General features: G+C 35.9%; 1 protein-coding gene across 4 annotated transcripts in view; it reads right to left on the reverse strand.

Annotated features, from left to right (window-relative positions):
• Positions 1-499: 499 nt before the first annotated feature.
• LOC148940024 (uncharacterized) overlaps positions 500-21,291 on the reverse strand; it is a 318,671-nt gene continuing 297,879 nt past the window's right edge. For all 4 annotated transcript variants that reach the window (XM_089105703.1, XM_089105704.1, XM_089105702.1 and 1 more), the window contains 2 exons: positions 10,997-11,141; positions 500-2,744 (listed from right to left, as the gene is read on the reverse strand). In XM_089105703.1, the coding sequence (XP_088961829.1) occupies positions 1,906-2,744; positions 10,997-11,141 (984 nt within the window). In that variant the 3' untranslated portion in view covers positions 500-1,905. The remainder of the gene's footprint in view (positions 2,745-10,996; positions 11,142-21,291) is intronic.

Here is a 21,291-nt window from a genome sequence, read left to right on the forward strand (position 1 = left end):
TGACTTACTACTATGGTCTTACTTTAAAAAAGAAACACAAAAAGCGCGAAGACATGCAATATATAACTTTTCGGCGCTTACAAATGATCGTGCTATTGGTTTTTTGATGGGATAAAGGCTTATGTGGTGCCTGCTGAAAATTTTTTAAAAATGACCGGTTATTGATGTCAATAAAATAATAATATATTATGAAAAATACAGAACATTGAACAAATTCTTATATATCAACAACAAAAGACGGAACACATAACATAATAGCATGCCATTGTACAAGTTTAAATAGCGCCTTATATACACAAAGCCTATAAGTATTTTATCTGTTCAAAATTGAACTACAATAAATAAAAAATGTTTTGCATGGGAAATGAAAGATCAACTTTATAACTAATAAAAATGGTAAAACATCAAACACAATCTTCCCTTGTTCACGTGGTAAGTCGTAACAAAGAAGTAAAAGCTGTAAAAAAAATTTTCTCTTTCCATGATATTCAAAGGGTAATGCCCTTGGGTTGGATTAAAAGACTGATTAGTCGGTCTGGAATTAGTCTGCAAAAATTGTTATTTGTTACTGCACAAAAAAGGACTTCAATAAAATTGCAGTCCAAGATTTTATACTTTATCAACTAAACATTTCGAAGCCAGTTTCCGTGAAAGAAAAAACTGTATGAGAGGCAGCCATGAATGCAAAAGATGAATCAAAACAGAATATCTTTTAAGAAAGAAAACAGCCAAAGAAGCTGCTTGTATGTATGCATAGAGTGACGATGCTATGTAACCTTTTTAGCGTTTGCACATCAACAATATCGGCGGTTGAACATATACATAAATATATATTCCTTCAGGATACTTAGAGCTCCACGGTAACTGCCTGCCTTTTGTAGCAGGCTCTTAGTAATATCATCATACACTTTATATCAATTCAAAAGTATGAATTATTGTCGGTAACGGCGATTGGTTGTTCGGCGCTTACAAATGATCGTGCTATTGGTTTTTTGATGGGATAAAGGCTTATGTGGTGCCTGCTCAAAATTTTTTTAAAATGACCGGTTATTGATGTCAATAAAATAATAATATATTATGAAAAATACAGAACATTGAACAAATTCTTATATATCAACAACAAAATACGGAACTCGACACATAACATAATAGTATGCCATTGTACAAGTTTAAATAGCGCCTTATATACACAAAGCCTATAAGTATTTTATCTGTTCAAAATTGAACTACAATAAATAAAAAATGTTTTGCATGGGAAATGAAAGATCAACTTTATAACTCATAAAAATGGTAAAACATCAAACACAATCTTCCCTTGTTCACGTGGTAAGTCGTAACAAAGAAGTAAAAGCTGTAAAAAAAATTTTCTCTTTCCATGATATTCAAAGGGTAATGCCCTTGGGTTGGATTAAAAGACTGATTAGTCGGTCTGGAATTAGTCTGCAAAAATTGTTATTTGTTACTGCACAAAAAAGGACTTCAATAAAATTGCAGTCCAAGATTTTATACTTTATCAACTAAACATTTCGAAGCCAGTTTCCGTGAAAGAAAAAACTGTATGAGAGGCAGCCATGAATGCAAAAGATGAATCAAAACAGAATATCTTTTAAGAAAGAAAACAGCCAAAGAAGCTGCTTGTATGTATGCATAGAGTGACGATGCTATGTAACCTTTTTAGCGTTTGCACATCAACAATATCGGCGGTTGCACATATACATAAATATATATTCCTTCAGGATACTTAGAGCTCCACGGTGACTGCCTGCCTTTTGTAGCAGGCTCTTAGTAATATCATCATACACTTTATATCAATTCAAAAGTATGAATTATTGTCGGTAACGGCGATTGGTTGTAGGATTTAAGTAATAGCCAAGTTTCAAGAACTTCTTTATTTTAGCCATTTTATTAGCTATATCGGGACTCGGGCTTGTTTTTGATGGAGCTGCGATGACAAATCTTATCACCATATAGGATTTCTTTATCTATTTCACGACAAACTGGACTGTTATATCCCTTATCAATACCATCATCCACATCTTCTTGTTTTTCATCACTTTTACTGCGCCATAAGGGAGTATTATTTCGGCCGTATAATCTGTGATTAGACTTTAGACTCCCAGTTCTAGGAGTCGGAGGGTAAGCATACTGTGCTCTACATGAAATTGGGCTTTCTCGAAGCTTTCTTGGAGTTGAGGGGAGCGATTGAGAGTTTGTAGTGACAGAATCGGTTTTATCTGTCCTTGGTACAAGATCCCTCTTTATTATTTTATGTTCAGCATTCATTATAAAGCTAGTTGTAGCTGTTTTTGAACTGCTTTGGTTCCCAGATTCTCTGGTTAAGAAGTTACACGCTGGAGCTCGGCCAAATAGCTTCTCCCAAAGCATCTCGAAGATTTTTTTTTTCATATCAAAACCAACAAAAATTGCAGCACCTTGGAGGCTGTTAAATATTATAAATGGATACCACAAAGAAGGGAGCCCAGCTGTTGCGGCTACAAACCCAAAAATCCAAGTTAAGCCCATAATAATAGCAAGCTTCACATATAGATAGAACCGAACACGATTGGTCTTTCCTGCGTCTGATGCTTGCCCTGATTCTCCAGAATCACGTTTTCTTTGAGCACTCTCTTGCGCATATTTTGCTGCCTTTTGCTGTGATAAAATTGAAAATATAGTCAGAAAAAAGAAGACTAGGTTCTCAAGAAGCAGGAACAACACGGGAATAATGAAAAACAGTAAGAGACCTGCAAAAAAAAGAACATTAAATTATGATCAAAATATTTAAACTTAAAAATATACAAATGATCTAAATAGGTAAGCATACATAAATTTGTCCGAGAGAGACTGTCATATTTCAGAAAGTAATGGGGATGGGACTGAAAGAAATACAAAAAAGGGTGTATTATGTGAAAGGTATAGAAAATTCTGGGGGCAGTTCAAATTATCCTAAAGTTTTGGGAGTCCTGAGTTCAAACCCCCCGCCCCCTGTTTAGTTGCGTTGATCCATAAAAAGGTTTAAACAGGACCTCCCTTTTACACTGTGAATTAGGATCTACGCATGACCAAGAAAAAAGAATGATGGTACCCCCCTTTCCCCTAATGTGCAAATATATTGCCCAACTTTGCTTCTAAAGCATTATATTTTTATCTTACTTTGGTATATTTCATTAGGTTTGAGCGTCAGAGAAACATATTAGAAGAGCATAAGGTAGGGCGTCTATCGTACTAGTACCCTTTTTTTTTACTTAATTAAGACCTGGTGGGTGACAGAATGTTCGAATCTATGTAAATTTAAGAACGGACCTACAGCGAAGGTAAGGTCTTAAGTAGCCTATACACACTAGTCCAACCTACACAAACAGAGTATACTTTTCACCATGGGCGCCCATAGGGGGGGGGGGTAGGGGAAGGCTCCCGCCCACCCCCCCTGGCTGAATGATACTGCCTTTTTTTTATATTTTTGTTCTGATATTTCTACTATATAGCATTAAAAAGGCCAATTAGATGCGGTTTGCCCCCCCCTGGAATTCAGCTTATGGGCGCCCATGCTTTTCACACTGATCTAGAATAAGGAAAATTGATTGTTTGTAAATTTTATTATCAAAAGTTAGTGTTTCACATCTATTAATTCCGCTATCCAATGAAATTTGATGAAATACTTAGTTATTTGATAAAACGAATGGTTTTATCATCTTACTATGAAATGCCTATGTTAATACCATTAAGCTTTCTTTTGGAACAACACTAGAGAGAGAATTGCTTGCACCCCGAGAATCTTTGTAAAACAACTGATTTAGAAAATGTTAGAAAAAAGAACTTGAAATGAGTAAATATATAAAATTTTCTAGGGAAAGCTAGTTCTCAATCGCCACTTATTTGTAAGTAGTATCTTTGATTCGAATCCAACCGAGAAGTTGTTTGTAGTTACGAGAAGAAATTTTTTGAGAGTTTCAAGAAAAGCCGAAATCCCTTGAAAATAAAGTCAAATTGAAATAAAAAATACCCCGCTGAGATCGTCAGTGTTGCAAACACGAAATCGCAAGGTTACGGTCCCCCATCTTCAAAAACAAGGAATATCACAGTTTTTACAGGTTGGGCGTGATGTATTGAACCAGCGGTCGTCAAATATTGGCAGAGGCTCTTTTGAGCAGAAATTCAAATGTCTAGTGTTTTCAAGTAACAAAACAGCGCTACAATCAAAGCGCTCTTTTTTGCGATTTTACGACGCAAAAATTTGATTTTGGCCAAAGAAGCACTTAAAAGATCACGAGCAAATATTGTAATATAGCCAATCGGTTTGTCTAAGGAGACAGCAAATATGGCATATAGGTAAATCAGCATTTGTATATATAGCGTTGCATAAATATTGCAGCTACTTGCAAAGATAAAATTAGTTAAATAAAGAACTTTTTGTCAGTTTTTTTTCGTATTAAAAAAAAAAAACAAGCCAAAATTAGCACTTGAAATCAAAATTTTATGGTGGAAGTAAAGAGTTTATTGGAACTTAGAACGAACAAAAATAATTGCTACTTCGTCTGTTCAACGTATATATATATATATATATATATATATATATATATATATATATATATATATATATATATATAAAACTAGCTCAAATAAATTGACTCCTGATAATTCTGTACCCGTAGAATTATGCAAAACCAACGTTTAACCGAAAACACAAAACAATGAATAATTTTTAATATAGTAGAAGCATACAGTGCTTTAGAACATTTCATACAATAGAAAAACAAAATATTTAAGATGTTTATAGATGGTTTGAATTTGCTAAATTTAGGACAACTTCTGCGAAATGAGTCCAATCCAATGATTCCAATCGATTTTAGTTTTAAAACAAATGTTTTATGATTACGCTGTAGGAAAAGCTGAATTGAACGCGCCGTTTCAAATATCAGACTAACTTAAAAAAGATTTGCATCCTAACTTGAAATTCTCCATCCATACGAGACGGTTTTTGTACGAGACGGTGGAACGTGTTCTACTGTCTTGTATGGAGGGTTCTATGTTGTTCTACTTATTGTTTATGATGAAAAGGCAGTGTGGTCTTCGTCGCTATTTATGTTATGTTGTATCTTTTTATTTTGTGTTTTATTTATGATAAATTTTATTTTTAATTTATTTTCTCTTTTTTTCAGTTTTTTTCTTTTGTTATTGGTTGCGGCCCTCCTGGATACTGGAGATCACTTGTGGTTGTTGTAAGTAGATTTAATTTTTCTATGAGTTTCCTCGTTTGCCTCCTAAGCTTGTGTCTTGAAAAAATGAGTTGGATTATGACAATAATAGATTGAAAAAACTTGAGAGAAATTCGTTGAGTTGGGATGTTCTGGGGAATGGGGTCTTAAATCCGGATTATGATGAAGGAACGATGGAGGATTTTCCAGTGGTTAAATATAAATTTCCAGTTGATTTTGGAAATAAATCAACTATGGGTCAGCAAAGTTTGAGCATTTTCCATTTGAATTGTCAGGGTCTTTCTAGTTCATTTAATTTTTTAACCGAACTATGTAAGTTTTCTGAGTTGGATGTGCTTGCATTGAATGAAACGTGGCTTCGTAATCATACAATGAGTCTACTTGAAATTGATAGTTATGACCGTGTGACGAAGAATAGGGAATCACGATTACATGGTGGATTGGCTTTATATTGCAGGAAGAATATTACAATGAAAATACGGAATGATCTACATGTGAATAAAGAGATGGTTTTTGAATCAATGGTGGTTGAACTTTGTAAGTCAGGAAAATTTTTCTTTTTGGTGGTTGTTTATCGACCTCCATCTGGAAATGTGCAGGAATTTAATGATTTGCTGGAGCGGCAAATGGATAAGTTGTCAGGTTCAAATCGCTCATGCTTTGTTTGTGGAGACTTTAATCTTGATCGATTTTCAGTAAATGTAAACCCGAGAGTTCGTGATTTTTTAAATGTTATGTTGGGTTACGGTGAAGACCGACAGTTAATATATGTAGTCGAGTGACTTTGCGCTCGGAATCACTTTTGGATAATATATTTGTTAATGTGAAGTAAGATTTTGCTGATGTTATTTTGAATGATGTTTCTGATCATTTTGATGTTCTTGTTGTTATTAGAGAGTTTGGTGTTCCTACAGCTATGAATATACCACCACAAATTTCTGCATTGAAAATGGATGCTGAGGCTCTTAACATATTCAGAAGAAAATTAAAGAGCACACTCAATTTGACTTTTTAGAAAGTAGTGATCTGCAAGTGAATGAAAAGTTTTCATTGTGGTATTCAGAAATAACCAAATTACTAAAAGAAAGTTGTACAGTTATTAAAAAGCCGGCTTTTCATGTTACCCCTAGAAAACCCTAGGTTACTAGAGGACTGACGAAGGCCATATCAAATCGGAGACTGCTATATAAATATTTTGTAGTGTCTCCTGAGGCGGAAGTGAGATACAAGAAATATAATTGTGAACTCAATAACCTATTACGAACAGCGAGAATTAATTATTATAGAAATGAGTTTAAAAAAAAGTGCAGGTAATTCCAGGCAAACGTGGAGAGTAATTCAGTCTGTTCTGAGCCCTTCCAAAAGTTCAATTTTACCTGAAAATTTTAACACTGATGCTTCGATTGTAGATAATATGTGTGACCATTTTTCTATTGTTGGTAAACGGATAGCGGACTCACAACAAAATTTTCTGAGGATGGAACATACCACCAATTTTTACCCGAGGAAAGTGATGTATCTGCATATCTGAAACCAGTAACTGCTAGTGAATTACGTACCACATTGTGGAACATTAGAAATAATGCTTCGGGTGCTGACTTCCTTTCATTGCGTGTACTTAAGTATGTTTTCTCGGAAATATGTGACCAGGTTTGTGTTCTATTTAATATGTGCCTAAAATTTGGTGTTTTTCCCGATTTTATGAAAATTGCTAGAGTAGTTCCGCTTTTTAAGGACAGAGCAAAAAATTTACCGAATGATTATAGGCCTATTTCATTGCTGCCAGTTTTACGGAGAGCTTTTGAAAAATTGATTAGTGGCAGGATGGTTGATTTTCTTGAGAATAAAAAGTATTTTAGTAAAACTCAGTTTGGATTCCGTAAAACAATGTCGACAGATCAAGCTCTTCTTTTTCTCACGACTTTTGTGAACGATGCTCTGGACCAAGGGTGGAAAGTTGCATCTGTTTTTTTGGACATTGTGAAAGCCTTTGATGCAGTGGACCATGGAATTCTTCTGGTGAAGCTGAGGAATTGTGGTTTTCGAGGTATTTTTTATCGTCTATTGGAATCTTTTCTCCAGGATAGAAAGCAGTTTGTCAGTGCTGGTGAAATCAAATCGCAAGTTAAAAGTGTTGAATTCGGTGTCCCTCAAGGGTCTGTTTTGGGGCCACTACTGTTTCTTATATATATATTGATGACCTGCGAAATGCTATCAATGGACTGTCTTTTGATTTAAAATGTCGTGATACTGGAGCATCAAAATCTATTTTGCCTTATTTTGCTGATGACACGCATCTAACTGTTGCTGCAAAAACCGGGCAAATGCTTATACATAATCTTCAGACTGGCATGTTAAACATTGAAAAATGGATGAGGGTTAACAGACTTCAGCTAAACCATGCAAAATCCCATTTTGTAATGTATGGGAGAAGTAACAATTACTACCCTTGAATTGACAAAATACAGTTCAGTGAAAATATTCTGCCTCGGGAAGTTTCGACGAAGTGTCTAGGGGTCATTGTTGATGAGTGCCTTAAGTTCAAAGAGCACGTTTCATGCTTTAGTGGCATAGTTTCAAGAAATGTTGAGATAATGGGAAAACTCAGGCACTTTTTTCGGAAAGACATTACGAGATTGCTTTACTTTTCTTTTGTTCACCCATACCTTCTATATGGTTGTCTTGTGTGGTCAAGTACGTTTTTAATTCACCTTCATCCCCTTAGAAGTTTACAAATAATGCCCTAGGTGTTTTAACTGGAGATAATCATAATATGTCTGTTAGACATAGATATAATCAAGTAAATATATTACCGATGGCTGGATTATTCCGTTTTTATAATGCTCTTTTTATGTTTAAATATACACACGTGTTATTTTCTGAATGTTTTAGGGAAATGTTTACAAGTGGTGTTAATTTTCATAACTACTCGACTAGAGCATCAACACTAGTTCGGCGACCTCAAGTTATTACAAAGCGATCCGTTTTTTCCATAAGACATGTTGGCCCTCGGGTGTGGGAACCATTAACTCAGGCAATTTCAACAATTGATGAGCTAAATGAATTTCGCAGTAAATTAAAAGGACAGTGTTTGTCTGCATATTAGTTTTAATCCTTGCTGGGCGAATTTTCTCTCAAGTGATTGTGACACTTTTTTTGGGGGAGGGCGACGAGGAGGTAGAATAGAAGAATGATTTTTAGTTTTGTGTCTTCGGTATCCAATTAGGTCGTGAAATTCTTATAAATTAATTTATTCGTTTATTTTTATTTATTTATTTTATTATTATGATTTTTTGCCCCATTTTTTTAGGAGGGGGGGCTAAGGATGGCTGGTAGTAAGTGTGTATGTAGGGTTTTGTAAAGGGTGATGTCTGCCCATACAAGTTTAATAGACTTCGGGTTTTGTTGTTAATGTGTTTTATTTATTTTTTAATAAAACCTTTCTCTCTCTCATATATCGATATTTATATTCATATATTTATTTAACTTTAACAGAAATTTACACACAAAAATCAAAATGATTCACCCAAAACCAAACGGTTGACGTGGGGTGAATCTAAGTTGAGTTAACTAGATTTCTGGAGTTCTTATTACATTTTGTCAGTTCTTCATTTTAAATAAAACCAAAGTGTGTCTCTAGAATAAAATTTTTTATTTAACTAGTTATTGATATTGTAGGTCTGGTGAGACCAATATGTAGCCTTATAATCAGCCTGTCACTTTTTATTGTGCCTGATAACTTAACAGTTACTAAAATAAAAAGTCTTTGAAAGAACTGCAATTGTATGCTTAAGTTTATCGATATCATGACTACTGAAAGACTAACTTTTCGTTTCTGTTGGCTCCTTAAGGGCTTTTCTGCTCCTAGAAAAACTATGTATTTTGCTTGTGCTTTGTGTTTTCAGTAAAGTGCTAGTCTTAAGCTTGTTAAATAAAACTATTTAACCAATTTAAGAAAAATATCTAACAAATTTGAAGACATAGATTGCATATGCGCAGAGCCTATTGCTCTCTGCACATGTAGGGAATTATCACGAGTCAGTTTATTTGACTTAATTTTTTAGATGAATGTTACATAGACTGAGAAGCAATATTTTTTTTCATTTTAAGTTTCAGTTTTGCGCTTTATTTCCATTGGATTTTTTTTTAAGTGTTTAGTGGTAAAGCACTGATTATTTGCTGACAGAGGCCTATGCTGTTATTTCTTTCGAAGATTTTTTTTCTTTTTGAGCCCCACAACAACATCAGTTGATAAGATTAGAAGTCATTCTTCCTCTGTTACAGTCATCTTAAATTAGGAGAACATCTGGTGTAAGTAAATAGTTTCTCTTGCGGGGCAGCAAAGAAGAATAATAATCGTTAGACTAATAATGATAAATATTACATTTGAAAAAAAAGAGAAAGTCTCATGTCAGTTTGTAAGGCAAGGAAATATATGAAAAATGTGTAGGGTATATAATCTAGTCTCCAATCGAATCCCTTGGAAAATTCTAAGATTGCTTTGCTTAGTCTTGTCACTTTTTGTGTGTGTGTGGGGGGGGGGGAGGAGAGAGGCTTGTTGAAAACCAGGTTTAATATGGTAATCAATTTCTATCTTCGTTTCTTTCTGTTTTTATGTACGCTGAAAAAAAACTGAACCAAGATTGAGCTGGAAAAAAAATTAAGCTAGAAAAATAAAAATTTTTAAAATAATCCTGGGAATATCAAAATAACCTTAAAAATTCACTGAAAAGAAATTAAAATACTTGTCTTGAAACGACGTTATGATCACAAAACTTGTCTTTTAAAACACTTTTTTCCATGTTTTTTTTTAAGTGTATACAATGAACAAGCTAAATTACACTAATGCTGAAAATTCCTTTCAAAACACCTTCCTTTGAGTCAAAGGGTAATAGTACAAGGGCACAATAAGGTTTTGTTGTATACTAGTCTGCGGGTGTTTTTGTTGTTCTTTTGCTAAGAAAGTTGAAAGCACTCATCTCTTTTAATATTTAAATCGTTTTCCTTAACTCACGGTCTTGTTTTTTTTTATCAAATAATTTTTTTTAATTTGTGAGCCTTTTTCAACCACTTCCGATTGTCCAATTATTTCCCAAATTTTATCAGTGCATGAACTTTCGAATACAGAGCAATAATACAACCTCAAAATCTCCCCCTCCCCTTCCTCTTGTTTAATCCCTTTTTCTTAAAGTAAACAACATAAACCGGTGATCGGGCAGAGCTAAATGTATAAACAAACACAATCATTAAAGAATTGATGGCGCATGGGTGGGAACACCTACTTCTGGCCGTTGTAACATAGATTCAAATCTTAGATAAGACCATTTTTTCTTAAAGAAGATTTAAGACTCTCTTAGAGAAGACTAAAGACCTTTTAGTCTTTCAGAAGTCTAAAAAATTGAAAACAATAAATATAAAAAAATTAACTTATTTTGACAATGGATGAAAAAGCTAAAAATAATTTTCGTTTTCGAAAACCTATAAATATAAGTGAAAAAAAAATATGTTGGGCTTTACATAATTTGATTTTGTTAGCTTGTTTTCTGCAATTCACCGACTTTTTTCATTTATGCATTTATATTTTAGATCAACTTGATACCTTTTTTATGTGAAGTCCAATACGTTTTGCACCCTTCGTTTTCACTTATATTCATAGATTCTCGAGAAGAAAATTTTCAACTTTTTAGTTCATTTTGAAAACCAGGCTTTTAAAATTTTTATACATCTAATATTTCCTTTTTCTTTACATATATCATGCCGTGTCCTTTTTTTGCACATACCGTATCTAGAGTTGATCCAGCACAGGGCTCTTCCATATTCTGGAGCAAATTCTGGAAGGAGTGAGGTATTGTCTAGAAGCAAAGCCAGAGCGACTGTGCATGTTGGACCACCCCACGCATATAAGGAGTACATTCCAAATGTACGCTGTAAGAAAAACAATAATTAAAACAGAGTGAGGCATAAAAGGCATAACATGGTCAGTTTGTCTTTTCATTTTCTTTCCAACTAAAGTGCTAGAAATATCTCGCACTTTCTTCGAATGTTTTAATTGCGTACACGTGCAAACGATAAGCTGTTTTTTTTTACTGTGAAGCAAAAAAAAAGAAAACAAAAAAAAAACAGCTTATCGTAGAAGGCAGCATGTTCTTGGTGAACGTTTTAAACTTCTAACACATGAGTGTCCAAGATAGAGAATATATTTGACCAAGCTATCAAGTAGCATACTAAGTGAATTTGCAAGAGCTGAAATCTCTGTAACGAGTAATACCGCAAACTTGATTATAAATATTGAAAGTTTAAGAAGTAACATATTAATCTTGAACAAGTCAGTATAGAAAACGCTGTAAATAACCACTAATCTAGGAAAAAATCCTATTTCAAAAGCCAATGCAAACACGGCCACAACGAATTAATAATGCTGTTTATAGCTTGAAAACGTTACGTCTGTCTAGGCCTTGAGTGATCTTGGTCATTTCAGTCTTAGTGAAATGAGGATGAGCATCATTTGATTTTATCCTATAAAAAAATATGCAAAGGCGAAAAGTGCATTATAATTTTAGCATCAGTGGTTTGTGTTTCTGTGACTCTTAGGGTAAAATTCTCATTTCCAAAACTACAGTTTATTGAAATTTCGAAATTCTAGCGAAGGATTCAGTTGACATAGCTCATTAACACAAGGTTTACAAAATTACAAGAAGTAGAAGAAACATATTAATCTTGAACAAGTCAGTATAGAAAACGCTGTAAATAACCACTAATCTAGGAAAAAATCCTATTTCAAAAGCCAATGCAAACACGGCCACAACGAATTAATAATGCAGTTTATAGCTTGAAAACGTTACGTCTGTCTAGGCCTTGAGTGATCTTGGTCATTTCAGTCTTAGTGAAATGAGGATGAGCATCATTTGATTTTATCCTATAAAAAAATATGCAAAGGCGAAAAGTGCATTATAATTTTAGCATCAGTGGTTTGTGTTTCTGTGACTCTTAGGGTAAAATTCTCATTTCCAAAACTACAGTTTATTGAAATTTCGAAATTCTAGCGAAGGATTCAGTTGACATAGCTCATTAACACAAGGTTTACAAAATTACAAGAAGTAATCCAATATATGTACAAGTTATATAGAATTTGTCATTACAAACCATGCTCTGTGAAAAACTAAGGATAAATAGCAGGACTGTATACAGGATTTTTGCTGGGGGGGGGGGGGGAGTAGCAAAAGAATGAAGGAAAATGGGTGTACCTCCTTTGAATTTTGTCTGACGGTCTTAAATAAGGTAGAGCATCAGCTCCTAGCTAAAGACTGTTAATGTACCCCTAGGGAACGAGAACGTGTCCACTAGGTATGTTGTTCTATCTAAGTTTTTATTTTTTTTTTCTTGCAAACCAAATATTGTAAAGTCGACTATGAGGTTTTGTCAAGTATGGTACAATCAGTCTCTGTAAAGAAAGTTTAGTGTGTGATTATCCTTCCCAGCAAAAATGTATATTACCTCTCAGGGCATGTCAATGTTTCTATGGATGACAACCAAGGTTAAGCCACTCAGCTTTTTCGTCCTGTTAAACTTCTTAATTAGGATCTTAGCCTTCTAAGTGTCGAGAGGCTTCTTTCTGGAGTAGCAGTTGTTAGAGGCAACGTTGTAAAAATAGGAAAAAGAAAGCATTTGGGGGATAGATGAAGTAGCATTCCTGAAGAAAAGTCATAGCCAAAGAAGGCCTTTCTCTGATCAGAAAATTATCCTATTTACTGCTCCAATTCTTAACCTCTTGTATCAAGTATTCTGCCTCGGGTAAAATTTCGTCATATAACTTAAACCAAGACTCCAATTTCATGGTCACAGGAGCAATAGAAACAATCTTAGAAGGGGTAAGGACACTGAGAATTGAAAAAAACATTCTGGTGAAGTTCGAAACATTGTTTCAACCGTTATATGAAGCGGTCTAAAAAGGAAATAAATAGAGATAATCTTCAGTGAGCAAGGAGATCCGGGTCTTATGAATACAAAATTGTTCCATCTCTGTTCTTGGGAACCTCTTGGATGAGTCATCTCCAGTCCTAAAGTATTGGCAGAACGCTGAGCTTTGTGAAAAATAGAAGCAAAAGCAGTAGCAGCATTTTTTAGCATTTTGTTGCGCTGGAAAGGACAGTCTTTACATGTTTTCAAGTGGCAGGCAAGTCGCAGTCGACTCGTTGAAGAGTATCACACAAGAGAAATGCTAGACAGAATAGTTTTTTTTTTGCCACTTGGACACACATTACTAACTGTGATTAGTTCATAGTATCCACCAATCACGACGCGTTCGCAGACGTTCCACATTACATTTCTCCTCAAGATCTTCAAAAGAACTCAGAAAAGGTCGATTGAGCTTAAGAATACGCATAACTGAATCATGGCAATCTAACCATATTGGTTTGCAGAGTCCAGTGAAATTGAATTTTCACGAATCCAGTAGGAGTTAGTTAGTTTTTTTTTTTTAATTCCGGGTTCTGAATCGCAAAACACTGTAGAAATTGCAGATCTGCAATAAGATTCTGAAGAAATGCACAAAACCTAGAATTGGACTGATAGAAGAAATGACAGGATTGAGACTACATGCACCTAAAGTTTCTTGGGGTATTAATCGCTTATAACGGCATGAACATCTATGATATGACCGCTTATTGCTGCTGCTCTATCGTAAGCCTGATCAACCATCTTTTTCAAATTAAGCTAAAGGTCTTTAAGAGACAGAAGGATTGACAAAGGAAGACTTTTTCCAGTTAAAATAACAACCGACAGAATAACCTATTCCTCTTCCCTTGTAGTAATCAGTCCAAAGCTTAGACTTATGACAGGTTGCGCAACACATAAACTATAGAAAGCAATAATTTAATGATTTCCTTTCAAGATTTCCATTCCAAACCAAGTTAAACCATGTAACATAAATCATGGGGCTTCGTTCCAAACCAAACAATCAGCGTCACCAGGACTTGAACCCAGTCCTTGTGGATACAGGGTTTAAACTCTAGCTTGCCAACCAATCGGCTAATACGGCTGAAACAGATGCCATATTGGAAAACTCATTCCAGGTTTGTAGAATCTATTGAATCTGAGCCACTAGAGGTTTGCCTAGAATACACGACTAAATTAAGCCAAGCAGAATTTCAGTTGATTTGTACTTAGCCAAGACTGGCTCTCCAGACATTTCTGGAGACATTTCAGTTTTATATTTCCAATAAACACTAAAATTTTGCCACTCGTACCGCCCTGTTTACGGTTTTGGAACGGGTTGAATCTCGGTGCTATTGTTCCGATTTGAACAAACCATGCAGCGTCCTCCCGCTTTCCTGTAGTTTCCTTGTAAACCGTACTGGGGAAAAACTATCAAAAGAATCCAACATCTGATTAGCCTCCAAGTTAGGAGTATGCTTAGAGGTGTAATTTATTTCCATGACAGTATATCTATGACTGTCTTGAAAATTATTCTGATACGTTTATGTAAGGTTCAGGCTTATTTTTTTCCTTGATCAATAGTTCATTACACCTACGGCTCGCATTTCCTAGGAGACATATGAAAGGTTTATTTTCTGATATTCAATCAAATAACACATTGTCGTTATCACTATTATTGCGCAACTTTATTGAAAGACTTAGATACTGGACGTAACATTTTGTCAAATTGGAATCAACCTGTCATTAAACAAATCAGATATCAACAGTCGATTTATTCCAGTAATTAACTTTTCAGCAAAGTGCTAGTTTTGGGTACCCAGCTGACTGAACGTATTTCGAACAGTAGACTGTACGAAAGGGGGGGTTCAGTTCCGCTTTCTAGGGCTATAATGAGAGAAAGGTTGAAATGGCTAGGGCACGTTCTACGGATGAAGGATGACAGATTGCCGAAGATTGACCTTTTTTGCCAGCCGCCTAGGGCTAAACGGAAAGCAGGTTCTGCTCAGGTGCAGATTCAGGACTTTTTTTTAGGGGGGGGGGGCGCAAAATAGGTTAATCCGATAAACTTGCGTAAGGAGCAAATTTAATTAACGCAAACTTGAGTTAATTAAGTAAATTAAACTGCTTTAGAGTACGTTAGGGGGGGGCGACCCCCGCCCCCTGGATCCACCAATGGTTTTGCTTGGCTGGGATGGGAAGATGTCGTAAATTTTTTTAAAGCAAGTGGGAACTTCCTGGGAGGGTGTAAAGAGGGAGGTTTTGAATAGATTAGAATGAAGGAGGAGCGTGCGTAGCTGTGTTAGCCTCAGGCGGCTTGGTGCTACTGTGAGTTGTTAGAAGTAGTAGTAGTAGTTAGTTTTTAGAATTCTACAAATAATGAGAATAATCACAGTTAGTTTATTTGAGATAGTTATGTAGATATATCTTGCACGGTTCTAGGCGTTTACCCCCCGGTGAATACCCCCCCCCCCGCGGAAAATACCCCCCGGAAAATACCCCCCGCGGAAAATACACCCCTGGAAAATACCCCCCCCTGCAGAACATACTCCCCCGAAAAATACCCTCCCGGAAAATACCCCCGCGGAAAATTTCCCCGGAAAATACCCGCCGCGGAAAATACCCGTCCCCCCGAAAAATACCCCCCGTAGAAAATACCCCCCCTTAAAATACCCCCCCCCCCTCCGGAAAATACCCCTCCCCCCGGAAAATACCCCCCCCTGAAAAATACCCCCTTGTGGAAAATCAGGCTTTCTAAATTTGAGAATTTTATTTGAGTTTTATTTTTTAATTTCCTTAGGGGGAAGAAATTTTGGTACTTGTGTATTATGCGCCACTCACTCAAGTCTACGCTGTGTAAAATTCGAGATCACACCGTTTTTTTCGTTAGTTTCTTCGTTACTTTAAAAACAAATTTGGGCTATAGATTTGCACATTAGTCGGAGGGGGGGGGGGGCGTAAGCATAGCGTGTCTGCATGCAAAATGTGTTTGGTACAATTATTCTGCATATTAGATAGATAGATAAATAAGTGTATTTTAAAGCCAAATATACGGCCATGAACACTGTAAAATAACATACATGAAAGGCAAAAATAACATAAACTTTGATCAGCGATCAAAAAGTTCGTGGTAAAGAACTGTAAGGAAGGAGTGACCCGGCTCAATAGTAACCAAAACTCTAAAAAACGGATTTTTGATACCAGTAGATACGTCAAAAGAATTGGATCTTTATGCTAATTTCAAATATATAAGATTCATCAAGATTAGTCTTACCCATCAAAAGTTACGAGTCTGAAAAAATTGGCCTTATTTGCGAATAAAGAGGGAAACACCCCCTAAAAGTGATAGAATCTTAATGAAAATCAAACCAAGATTGAGCGCAATAGAAAACCATACTGTACATGTTTCAAGGTCCTATCTGCAAAAATGTGGAATTTTGTATTTTTTGCCAGAAGAAGGATCAAGGATGCGTGTTTATTTGTTTGTTTTGTTTTTCCCAGAGGCGATCGTATCGATCCAGTAGTCCTAGAATATCGTGAGAGGGCTCATTTGAACGGAAATTATAAGTTCTAGCGCCCTTACTAAATGACAAAAAAAATGGGAGGGCAACTTGGCCCCCTCCCACGCTAAGTTTTTTCCCGAAGTCACCCAATCAAAATTTTAAGATAGCCATTTTGTTCAGCATAGTCAAAAATTTAATAAATATAGTAGGGTGCCTCGTCTGGATTTACGTACAGCACTAGGAATTCCCATACTATTTGCGTACAGCACGTTCCTTAGTACCTCGCCATGTTATTTGCGTACAGCACTAGGACCATGTTATTTGCGTACAGCACTAGGAATCTCCATGGCAGCTTTCCAAGGCAGATTACCAGACTAGTTATTTGGCAGTGTATAATGTGGTCAAACAGGTTTTTTTCTGTTTTTGTTGTCAATTGCACAATGAAAAAACTAGAGATTGTCAAATCGCGGCTGTTTCCAAAAGATTTAGGATTCATTAACTTTAGTGTTGCCAGTCAAAAGCTATGAGTTTGAGAAAATTGCCTGATTATCGAAAAATGAAGAAACACCTTCCAAAAGTCGACAGGACTGGGATTGTCTTGAGGGGGGGGGGAATTTTCCATGGAAGAAATGGAGGGTATTTTTACGTGAAAACAGCTTCAACAGTACCCAACCCCCTGAGATTAGAAATTAAATTATAAAAAAAAGTTTCTTCAACTGAAAGTAACGAGCAACGTCACAACTTAAAAACAGACAAAAAATACGAGGCTGTTTCCAAAAGCTTTAGGATTCATTAACTTTAGTGTTGCCAGTCAAAAGCTATGAGTTTGAGAAAATTGTCTGATTATCGAAAAAAAGGAGAAACACCCTCCAAAAGTCGACAGGAATGGGATTGTCTTGAGGGGGGAATTTTCCTTGGAAGAGGGGGAGGGTATTTTTACGTGAAAACAACTTCAACAGTGCCCAACCCCCTGCGATCAGATATTAAATTATAAAAAAAAGTTTCTTCAACTGAAAGTAAGGAGCAACATCAAAACTTAAAAACGGACAGAAAATAGAGGCTGTTTCCAAAAAAAGATTTAGGATTCATTAACTTTAGTGTTGCCAGTCAAAAGCTATGAGTTTGAGAAAATTGCCTGATTATCGAAAAATGAAGAAACACCTTCCAAACGTCGACAGGAATGGGATTGTCTTGAGGGGGGAATTTTCCATGGAAGAGGGGGCGTGTATTTTTACGTGAAAACAACTTCAACAGTGCCCAACCCCCCGCGATCAGAAATTAAATTATAAAAAAAAGTTTCTTTAGCTGAAAGTAAGGAGCAACGTCAAAACTTAAAAACGGACAGAAAATAGAGGATGTTTCCAAGAAGATTTAGGATTCATTAACTTTAGTGTTGCCAGTCAAAAGCTATGAGTTTGAGAAAATTGCTTGATTATCGAAAAATGAAGAAACACCTTCGAAAAGTCGACAGGAATGGGATTGTCTTGAGGGGGGGGGATTTTCTATAGAAGAGGTGGAGGGTATTTTTGCGTGAAAACAACTTCAACCATGCCCAGCCCCCTGCGATCAGAACCTGAGTTTCAAAAAATTGTCTGTGTATCGAAAAAAATGGAGAAACACCGTACAAAAGTCGACAGAAATGGGAGTTTCTCGTGGGAGGTCTTTTCCATAGTCGATATGGAGGGTATTTCTTACGTGAAATCAACTTCAACACTTCCCAGCTCCCCGTGAGCAGAAACCAAATTATAAAAAAAGTGTCTTCAACTGAAAGTGAGGAGCAACATCAAAACTTAAAAACAGACAGAAAATAGAGGCTGTTTCCAAAAGATTTAGGATTCATTAACTTTAGTGTTGCCAGTCAAAAGCTATGAGTTTGAGAAAATTGACTGGTTATCGAAAAATGAAGAAACACCATCCAAAAGTCGACAGGAATGGGATTTTCTTGAGGGGGGGGGAATTTTCCATAGAAGAGGTGGAGGGTATTTTTACGTGAAAACAACTTCAACCGTGCCCAGCCCCCCGCGATCAGAAATTAAATTATAAAAAAATTTTCTTCAACTGAAAGTAAGGAGCAACATCAAAACTTAAAAACGGACAAAAAATAGATTTTTACGTGAAAACAACTTCAACAGTGCCCAACCCCCCGCAATCAGAAATTAAATTAAAAAAAAAGTTTCTTCAACTGAAAGTAAGGAGCAACATCATCAAAAGCTATGAACTTGAGAAAATTGCCTGATTATCGAAAAATAGGGAAACACCCTCCAAAAGTCGACAGGAATGGGATTGTCTTGAGGGGGGGAATTTTCCATAGAAGAGGTGGAGGGTATTTTTACATGAAAACAACTTCAACCGTGCCCAACTCCCCGCGATCAGAAATTAAATGATAAAAAAGTTTCTTCACCTCTTGAATACACCATACCGAAATTTCATTCAACTTTCATGTAAGAAAATTATGGAAAACACAATTCTCTAGTTCAAATGTGAAACTTAAATTTCTTTGGAATACCGAAAAGATTCCATTGTACAAATGGTGGATATGCGAGATTGAGATCTCCGGAGATGATTGCACTCAAAGAGAATGCCAACATAAAGATACTCGTTGATGATAGAGGACAACTCCTTGCTACTCCTGCAGGTATCACATTACCAACTGATACATCCAATCGTCATCTTTTAGGTATTAGCATTCAACGGAAAGTGTGTAGGTGTGTATGTGTGTATGTGTGTATGTGTGTATGTGTGTATGTGTCTATGTGTCTATGTGTGTATGTGTGTGTATGTGTGTGTGTACACACACATACACACACACATACACACACACACATACACACACACACACACACACACACACACACAGACACAGAGAAATACACAGACACATACACACAAACACACATACACAAACACATATACACACACACACAAACACACACAAATACACACACACATACATACAAACACAAACACAGACACACACACACACACACACATACACACATAAATAAACACACACATACAGAAAGATACATAAACACACATACACACACACATACACACACACACATAAATAAACACAAATAAACACAAAAACATACACACACACATACACACACACACACACACACACACATACAAACACACATACACACACACAAACGCATACACACACACACACAAACAAACACACACACATACACACACACACAAATACAAAAACAAACGCACACAAACATACACACAAAGACACACACACAAACACACACACAAACACACACACAAACACACACACACACATACACACACACATACACACACACATACACAAACACACACACCCATAAACACACAAACATACACACACACATAAAAAGACACACATACATACACACATACACACACACTCATACACACACATACTCACACACAAACAGACACACACACATACACACACACAGACAAACACATATACACACGAACGCATACACACACACAAACACACACACATACACACACACACACATACACACATAAACACATATACACACAAATACTCACACACATACAAACACACTCTTACACAAACACAAATATAAAAAATCTAATACACACACACATACACACACACACACATACACACACACAAACACACACAGATACACATACACACAAACACACACACACACACACACATACACACACACAAGTACACAAACACACACACACATAAACAAACACACACACACAAAAACATACAAACACACATACAAAGACCCAAACAGACATACACACACACACACACACACACATACACACACACACATACACACACACACATACACACACACATACACACAATTTTGAGTCATACACAATTTTTACTGGTTTGTCACTGACAGGCTTAATATACGTTTCATCTTTTCTATTATTTGATTCATCGACTGTTTGATTAATGGTAGTAACATTTGCTGGCACTTTGTTTTTCATCAATTCATCTTAATATTCCATAGTGATATTTTCTGACAATGCCCTTTTTATTTTTCTGGCAATTTCACTGTCTATTATTACATTATTTTTACACAGGTAACAGTTTCGGCACGTAGCCAAGATATGATTTACGATATTCGTAGAAGAGTAGGCCTTTCTTTTATTGACTTTCCGTTGAATGCTAATACCTAAAAGATGACGATTGGATGTATCAATAGGTAATGTGTTACCTGCAACAGTAGCAAGGAGTTGTCCTCTATTATCAACGATTATCTTTATGTTGGCATTCTCTTTGAGTGCAATCATCTCCGGAGATCTCAATCTCGCATATCCACCATTTGTACAATGGAATCTTTTCGGTATTCCAAAGAAATTTAAGTTTCATGTTTGAGCTAGAGAATTGTATTTTCGATAATTTTCTTACATGAAAGTTGAATGAAATTTCGGTATTGTGTATTCAAGAGGTTAAGAAACTTTTTTATAATTTAATTTCCGATCGCAGGGAGCTGGGCACGGTCGAAGTTGTTTTCACGTAAAAATATCCTCCACCTCTTTTATGGAAAATTCCCCCCATCAAGACAATCCCATTCCTGTCGACTTTTGGAGGGTGTTTCCCTATTTTTCGATAATCAGGCAATTTTCTCAAGTTCATAGCT

The sequence above is a fragment of the Artemia sp. Qi Xiang Cuo genome, chromosome 20 (genome assembly GCF_049724085.1).
Source record: "Artemia sp. Qi Xiang Cuo chromosome 20, ASM4972408v1, whole genome shotgun sequence".
NCBI lineage: Eukaryota > Metazoa > Arthropoda > Branchiopoda > Anostraca > Artemiidae > Artemia > Artemia sp. Qi Xiang Cuo.